Source organism: Mus pahari, chromosome 22, assembly GCF_900095145.1.
Source record: "Mus pahari chromosome 22, PAHARI_EIJ_v1.1, whole genome shotgun sequence".
Lineage (NCBI taxonomy): Eukaryota > Metazoa > Chordata > Mammalia > Rodentia > Muridae > Mus > Mus pahari.
In genome coordinates, this window is record NC_034611.1 from 39249251 (window position 1) to 39258087 (window position 8837).

Genomic DNA, 8837 nt, shown 5'->3' on the forward strand with positions numbered 1-8837 from the left:
TGGGCCCTCCCACATCAAACACTAATTAGGAAAATGCTTTCAGGATTGCCTTCAACAAAATAAAGAAACAAAAAAAAAAAAAAGAAAAAAAAAGAAAAGAAAAAGAGGATTGCCTTCAACCCAATATAATGGGGGCATTTTCCTAATTGAGGTTCCCTATGACTTTAGCTTGTATCAAGTTAACATAAAACTATCCAGCACACTGAACATAAATGGTACAGAGCTTCATGATTCTGAACCAAATTGATTCTTCTTACGACTTGAAATCTTTGTTACATTGTGGCCCGTGTTTCATGGCAGTCTGGTCATGAAATACAAGATGAAGAGCTAAATAACTCCTTCCACAACCTACATGCCTCTCTGTACTGTGGGGCTCAAGTGACCCTTGAAGCTCCTCACCTGGGTGGGTCCTGACCACAGAGAAGGTGAAGACAAGGTAATGCCTCTTGGTAACCCCTGGAAACAATTTTTGGGCTACAGTCAACATTTATTATCACTGACAATGAATGTGTGGGTGGGATCTAGGCAGATTGTGGGCATTTTACTGCTGTCTAAGTCATTGCTCAATTTCTATAACATTTACAAACTAAAATTTCATTTTCTTCATGCTCACAAAATGAACTGATATGAGAAATCACGTGAGAAGTTTCTTTTTTTTTTTTAAAGATTTATTTATTATATGTGTACACTGTAGCTGTCTTCAGACACTCCAGAAGAGGGAGTCAGATCTTGTTACGGATGGTTATGAGCCACTATGTGGTTGCTGGGATTTGAACTCCAGAGAGCAGTCGGGTGCTCTTACCCACTGAGCCATCTCACCAGCCCATGTGAGAAGTTTCTCTTCAGCCTCTCCCTTACAAACATGAGGAATGCTCAAGACAAGGTGGAGTTTGGGGCCTCCAGCGTGCTCTGGACCTGGTAGAGGGACCTCTGCCTAATGCTGCAGATCTGGTACTCTCTTTGGGTGTTGTCTTCATTAGGGTTCCTATTGTCGTGAAGAGACAGCATGACCAAGGCAACTCTTACAAAGGAAAACATTTAAACGGGGCTGGCTTACAGTTTCAGAGGTTCAATCCATTATCATCATGGTGGGAATCATGGCAGCATCCAGGCAGACGTGGTGATGAAGAAGGAACTGAGAGTTCTACATCCTGGCCCACAGGCAGCTGAAGGGGACTAGGTTCCACACTGGGCAGAGTCTAAGCCTAGGAGACCTAAAGGCCGCCCCCACAGTGACACACTTCCTCCAACAAGGCCACACCTCCTAAAAGGGCCACTCCCCATAGGCCACGCATTCAAACACATCAGTCTATGGGGGGCCATACCTATTCAAACCACCACAGGTGTCTCACTGGGCTGCTGATATTAGGAAGGAAGAACGGTGTTCCAATCCTCGGGGCAGGTACTATAAGCAGTTGTCTCTAGATTTTTTTTTTTCTCTTAGAATTCCTCCCCAGTGGATCTTCAGACCTGCCACAAGTGACATGACCAGGCAGAGCTGTAAGAGGCTGCCTCCCGTTCCTATAAGAGTCTCCGGCAGAGATGAACCCTGCCTGCCAGGTGTGTTAGTCGAGTGCTGTAACTGTAACAAATGCCCAAGAGAATTAACTTTCGAAGCGGAAAGGGTTCTTCTGGTTGGTAGGTTCAGCGGTCTAAGTCCACGGTCAGTTGGACTCATCGCTTTTGGGGGGCTGTGGCTCACCAGCACGTCATGGCAGGAGTACATGACAAGACTTAACCTTGTACCCAGCATGCAAAAGAAAAGAGGGGCGGCTAGGCTCGGTGGCCGTGTATTTAGTCCCAGCACTGGAGAGGCAAAGGCAGGTGGACCTGTGTGAGCTTGAGGGCAGACTGGTCTACACAGAGAGTTCCGGGACAACCAGGGCTAAATAGAGTGATCCTGCCTCAAAAAAGAAAGAGAGAAAGGAAGGAGAGGGGAGTGCAGGTCCACATTTCCTCCACGGGCACATCTCCAGTGACCTAAGAGTTCTCACTAGGACCCCGTAAAGAATTTACGATCTCCAAGGAACAACTCCAGGACCTTTAACCTGGACCTTGGAAGATATTCCAGATCCAAACACACACCCTGGCAGACAACGTAGAGTCCTTCCAGACTCGTTGAGATGACAAAGGCATAGCTTTCATCTTGCAGATGGCGACTGCTCCTAGTGCATTATTTTTTCATAATGGACGAAAGTTCTAGAAGCATATTCTGAAAGAGATTTCGAAAATAGACTCAGACAGACTTTTGGAATCATTTCCTCCCATCCACTTTGAGTTCTATGTCACAAAGAGCGGGTATCCAAAGCCTGGCCGCACAGAGTACCTCCGTACAGTTCCCCAGATGTGTGTCGTGGAGATGGTTCTGTCCACTAACCCTAGTAGGAAAGCTTTGAATCCTACCTACAAACTGCCCCATCCTTTCCCACTGTTGTCGGTCCAAGTTCCAGACCTAAAACAAAGGCCAGCCTTTTCTTAAACCCCATTGTAACCATTCTTCAACTAGCCAGCTCTTCACGGGGGAATATACCAGGTCCAAAAGAAACTCAGGACAAATGGTTGCGCTGCCTATCAGCATTCCAAAGTTCGTGCTGGCTTCCAGGCTTTCTAGGTACCGTGAATATCGAACACTGGTTGCTTCTCTTCTCACCCCATCCCTACCTAAACTTCTTCAGCTCTTGGGTTTCTTTCCCTCCCTTGTCCTCTCCTCCCACTGTAACCCTGTCATGCCAGCTACGCACTCTCTTGCCCCTCCCTCTTCTGTCTTTACCCCTTGGCCTCCTCCTCTCTCTTGCCCCTGTCTCATGGTCTCCTTTGCCTGCACTCTCTTTGTCGTCCTCGCTCACTCTTCCTGTCTCTCTCCCCTCAAGTCCCAGTCCAGTCTGCAGGCCACGTTTCTTATACTTCCCTCCCTCCACTCTGAACTGCTCTACTTGCATCTGGCTGTACCCTGCCTCGTATCTACAATGAAACCGTTCCCCTCAATCATACCTTGGAGTGGTTATATCCTCAGTTTATACATCTGGTGCCCAAATCCTCAGTATATACGGAAAGTAATTCGGAGAGTGTTCCCGTGGAGGGCTGGAAAGATGGTTCAGTGGGGTTAAGGGTATTTGCTGCTCTCACCAGAATTCACTTCCCGGCACCCTTGTCAGTGGCTCACAAACACCTATAACTGCAGCTTCGGGGGGACGGGGGTTGAGGGGAGGTGGTCCAGAGCCCTCCTCCTGCCTCTGCGGGATGAGCAGGCAGCAGCAGTGGAACATGGGAGGTTGAGCTTGGATTGAAGCAGATAGCCTGAAGATAAAATTCAAGCCTGTTCACAGTGCAATGAATATAGTCCTAGCTATGTCCCGAGAACTGTGGGTCTCCAAACCCAATAATACCTTCTGGTCCAAGTAACTCACTGCCCTTTCCAAAGCATGGGCTTTATCAGGGACCAGCAGCAAGGAAGCCCATCCAGAGCGCAGCCAGGCCCTTGCTAGACTGGGAGACCTGTCTCCACTTTAAGAAAAAAAATGTTCTCCTCTTCTTTAGCAATTGATAAATAATAAAATTTTCTAGGCCAGAGGTTTAATAAATCATAACAAATCTCCCTTCAAATGCCCTTGTTAATAATATTGAGGTAGAAGGGTATAGTGGTGCAGCCTTTAATCCCCACACTTGGGAGGGAGATCCACACAAGTGGATCTCTGAGAGTTCAAGGCTAGCCTGGTCTACATATTGAGTTCCAGGAGAGCCAGGGCTTTGTAGAGAGGCCTTGTCTTGAGAGGAAAAAAAAAAAGAAACATTGAGTCAAAAGTTCCCTTCTGTGTTGGCTAGTTTTATGTCAACTCGACACAAACCACAGTCGTCTGAGAGGAGGGGACCACAACTAAGAAAATGCCTCCATAAGATTGGACTGCCAGCAAGTCTGTAGAGGGTTTTCTTATGTAGTGATAGATGTAGAAGGGCCTAAGCCATTGTGAGATGTGAGTTCAACCAAGTGAGCTCAATTTTGGGTGCCCCCCCCCAGACTCGGAGAGAATTTCATTTTAATGGGAACAAAAGCAAACTCTGGGTGTTCAGAGCAATCATTAAAACAAACGTCACCCTTTATTTCTGAATTACAAAGAAACAAGAACAGTGGTTCACTGTGCTTTATGATGACTGGGGAAATATTACTCTCATGGTGGAACAAAATTGAACCAATGCAATGCTAGTCTCAGGCTTTTTGCGTGTTGCCTTTACTGCCGGAGGTATTAAATCAACAGTGTATGGCCTCCTTGTTAGATGAGAGCAACTCAAGCTTGCAAAGAGTATCTACTCTAAGTCATTCTCTACACTGTGGCCGACACAGCTTTCTCTTTGTGTATGCGTGTGAGCATGTGTTTGTGAGTGTGTATGGTATGCGTGTGTGTTCATGCACAGGGTGGAGGCTGGAGATTGATATAGATTATCTTTATCTATCACTCTCCACCTTTTTGTTGAGACAGGCTCTCTCACCAAACCTAGAGCTCTCTGATTCGGCAGGGCTAGCTGGCCAGCAACTCTCAAAGAGCCTACTGTCTCTACCTCACCAAAGCTGGGATTGCAAATGCGTTTTGCCACCACAGCTTTTTATGTGTGTACTGGGGATTGGAACTCTGAATATTTTGCCAACTGACCCATCTCCCCAGCACTCCACCAACACATACTGATATGGTGGCTGGCTGCAGTTACTGGTAACCACTGCATGTTATGAACACACAGGTAGTCAGGAGAACATTGATTGTCATGCATCCAATTCCCCAGTGAAACTTGTCTTTAATGAAAGAAGTATTAATACCGCAGGTTTTAATACTCTTAGGGTCATCTCTTTTTTTAAAGAATTATTTTATTTATTTTATGTATATAAGTGCACTGTAGCAGTTTTCAGACACACTAGAAGAGTGCATCAGATCCCATTACAGACGGTTGTGAGCCACCATGTAGGTGCTGGGAATTGAATCAGGACCTCTGGAAGAGCAGTCAGTGCTCTTAACCACTGAGCCATCTCTCCAGGCCTAGGGTCATTTCTTAAATAATACTTGCCATCCTGTCTAACAGGGGCATGTGGATTGCTACCATAACGCATGTTTTTACCAAGTGGGCCATCTCTTCAGCTCCGCTTCTGGTCTTCTGTTGTTTCTGCGCTCCCTCGCTGTAAGGCCTTCATGCTCGGGTCTCTGGCCATCCCTGTTTCTATCTCTCTCATCCTCCTCTGTGCTCTGGTCACCCACAGCTGCTGCTCTAGAGAGCCTGGCCGTTAGGGTTTGTATACCCTGAATTTCTAACAGCCTTCTTCCCTGTTCTACAGTCCTCTCAGCTCTGAAGAAATATCTTTTAAGATTCAGTTCAAGGTGACTTCACCCCTAAGTGTCCACAACCTGCAGTTGTAGAACCACCTGTCCTTCCTCAGCCCATCGCCACGCCCAACATTGCCCCTTTGACCAACACAGAGCTTTCACCTGTCTCCCTTCCACGACTACACTTAGAGACTTGATGGAAGGGATGGTATTTTAACCATACCACACATCACTTATAATCACGATTAGTGTAATTTTTTTTTATTTTTAAATTTTATTTATTTTTATTTTATGTGCGTCGGTGTTTGTCTGCATGCATGTCTGTGTGAGGGTGTCAGATCTTAGTTACAGACAGTTGTGAGCTGCCATATAGATTCTCTCCCAGGTCCTCTAGAAGAGCAGTCAGTTCTCTTTACTAGGTAAGACATCTCTCCAAGACCATAGTGAATTTTTCTATACATTTATTTTATTAATTGAATGGTTATTATTATTATTCACTTCAATCAATTATTACTCAATTATTATAAATAAGTTTAACTGAATGTAATAAATGAATGAATTGAATTTTTCATAAATTAATTTCTCTCTCAAGCTACCTCTCTCTTTTATTTTTTTGTTTTTTTTTTGTTTTGTTTTGTTTTTTTTGTTTTTCGAGACAGGGTTTCTCTGTATAGCCCTGGCTGTCCTGGAACTAACTCTGTAGACCAGGCTGGCCTCGAACTCAGAAATTCGCCTGCCTTTGCCTCCCGAGTGCTGGGATTAAAGGCGTGCGCCACCACGCCCGGCTCGCTACCTCTCTTTTAATACACATATACTTATGTCTCATGTCCGGTGAAAGGAGAAGAGTGAGGAGGTGAATCAACATGGCTGCCACTTACCATCGATGCTCTGTGCCCAGTGGCGGACGGCAGAGGTGATGGGCTGTTTTCTCCGTGTGAAAAATCCAAGCAGGAACTATTCAGAGACCGTGAGCTTCCTGAGTCACTATGCCGTTGCTGTCCCTTTTCTGACATCAGCCTGGATAGAAAGCTAGCCTTGCGACTACCTGGGCCTAATCTGTCTGCCCAAACCCCACTCTCTCTTGCACTGCCGTCACTGCCTTGGAACTGACTCTGGCGATCCGTGAGAGATCTCCCTGAAGCTTCTGGGCCCTGGGCTCGCTCCCAGGTTTCTAAGGCAGATGATGGATGGTGTTGAGAAGCCGTCATTGTACCGAACCAGGACTGAGACATTGCGTTCTTGGGGCCAAAGACAGAATGGCATGGTTGCTGTCCGGGGTGCTGAATTCTGGCACTGCGGTCATGTGGACACGGGCTATGCACATGGAGCTGTCCACGGCTCTCAATTTTCTCAGCCCAGTCTCTTTTGCCACAGGAAACGTCTACCTCAAGTTGCCTGGGGTGTGGAATTTGCCACATGCTTTTAGACCGTGGTATATTGACTCGGATGACTTGCTGTTTATTGTTGGCTTGAAGTAGTGAGATTCTTTCAGGTAAAGAAGAACAGACCATACACTGCTGGGCCCCTGAGTCGTTTGTTGAATGGAATGGAGGGCCTGTTTCATTCTCAGTGTTCCCACGGCTGGATTTGCCTTCGAGTGCCCTCATGATTTTCCTGATGCCGAGATGAAATATTTCCAGGATATTGAGTAACAAGGAGATGGCTGCAATGCTGAGCATGAAGAGCATGAAAATGGTCTTCTCTGTAGGCCTGGATACAAAGCAGTCCACTGCATTGGGGCAAGGGGCTTGGGTGCACTTGTAAATGGGGTGCATTTGAAACCCATAGAGAGTATATTGGCCTATCATGAACCCTACTTCCAGCACCGATCTGGTCAAGATGTGTAAGACATACGTGCGCAGCAGACATCCTTTCAGAGGGACTTTATGAATCCTCTTGCGCTCCTCGAGTCTCCTCAGCTCCCTCTCTACCCTTTGTTGCTCCTCCAGGTCGAGCTCTGGATTCTCCACCTGGGCTCTAAGGTATAACTTCTTCTTCTGCCTCTGCTTCTCAAAGTCCCTGAGTCTATAAAGGGCGTGGCCCATATACACCAAAGAAGGGGAAGACACAAAGATGATCTGCAAAACCCAGAATCTGATCAAAGAGATGGGGAAAGCATCATCATAACAGATATTGTTGCAACCGGGCTGCTGGGTGTTGCAGGCGAAGGCAGACTGCTCATCGTCCCAGACGTCCTCAGCAGCAACACCAAGTACCAGCATTCGGAAGATGAAGAGGATGGTCAGCCAGATCTTCCCCACTATAGTGGAGTGGGAGTGGACTTCCTCTAGGATGCCACCCAGTAAATTCCAATCTCCCATGGTTAGGAATTCATGTCTGAAACATACAGAAAGTGAGGAGGTTAATAAAACGGAGGGACGTCACTTATAAAGGGGCATGCTCGTGAGTAGCACAGACTCTTGGCACAAGTCAACACAATTCCCGATCGCAACTTCATACTTGAAGAAACTGGAATTTTTCCAAGGAGTATTAGTTTCTGTACAAAACACTAACCCCCTATAATCTACCTCAGTTTACTTCTTATCCTTTTCTTGGCCACGTGCAGTTCCCTTTCATCCTAGGGTACCCATTAGTTTCCATGTTTGTACAATGTATTCCACAGTCTTGCTTACCTTTCTACTCATTTGAGAGGCCCATTCATCTCACATCTAGCACAATCTTAAGACTCAAATACTCTAGAACTTTTCTCTAAGCAGGCCAACCCCCACCTACTTTCCCCTTTCCAAAGCTTCCACCACCACTCATTTGGCATTTAGCTTAGAAGAATGTTGTAGTGTTTTCATTTTCTGTCTCACTTCCTGCAAAGGTGCACCCCCTGCAGGTAAAGCCTCTCCGTGGTGTCTGGATCTCCCTACACAGATGATTTCAGTAATGTTCCCTTGAGTCTTTCATGAAATAACTATCAACAGGGACAGCAAAGTAGGATCTCCTCATACACCACACGTGGCTACCATTGTAAGGTGAAGCACACGTGAAGAGAAATCAGCCAAGCAAATCCTTGGGAGCTGTTTCAGGTCAAGGTAGTGGTAATGTTGAGTCAGTCACAAAAACAGTGCCGCCAAAACATGTCTGGAAAGCCAGGTCTTCATGGAATTCTTCCTTGGTTTTTTTTGAGACAGAGATTCTCTGCATAACAGCCCCAGCTGTCCTGGAATTCACTTTGTATAGCAGACTGGTCTCAAACTCACAGACTTGCCTGCCTCTGACTCCCAAGTGCTAGAATTAAAGGGCTGTGCCACCATGTCTTGTGTCTTTATGGAATTCTTGAAAACTTGGAAAAGTTAGTATAAACGGTCTCTCTAGAAAGCTTGGAGTCTAGGAAAGAGTCAAGGTCTAAGTGTCATACACAAGTTACCGTGTTTATCCTGGAAAAACTATGTTTTTCAAGGTTCAGTTAGATCAAAACACTGTCTTAGGGTTTCTATGGCTGCTATGAAAACACCATAACCAAAAAGCAAGTTGGGAAGGAAAAGGTTTGCTTACTCAGCTTATACCTCCAGATCATAGCCC

The 8837-nt window shown here is 46.0% G+C and overlaps 1 protein-coding gene across 1 annotated transcript; it reads right to left on the bottom strand.

Annotated features, from left to right (window-relative positions):
- Nucleotides 1–6121: 6121 nt before the first annotated feature.
- Nucleotides 6122–7627, bottom strand: Gja10 (gap junction protein alpha 10). Its single transcript, XM_021222440.1, has one exon. The coding sequence runs from the start codon at nt 7625–7627 to the stop codon at nt 6122–6124; it is 1506 nt and encodes a 501-aa protein (XP_021078099.1).
- Between the last annotated feature and the right edge of the window lie 1210 nt (nt 7628–8837).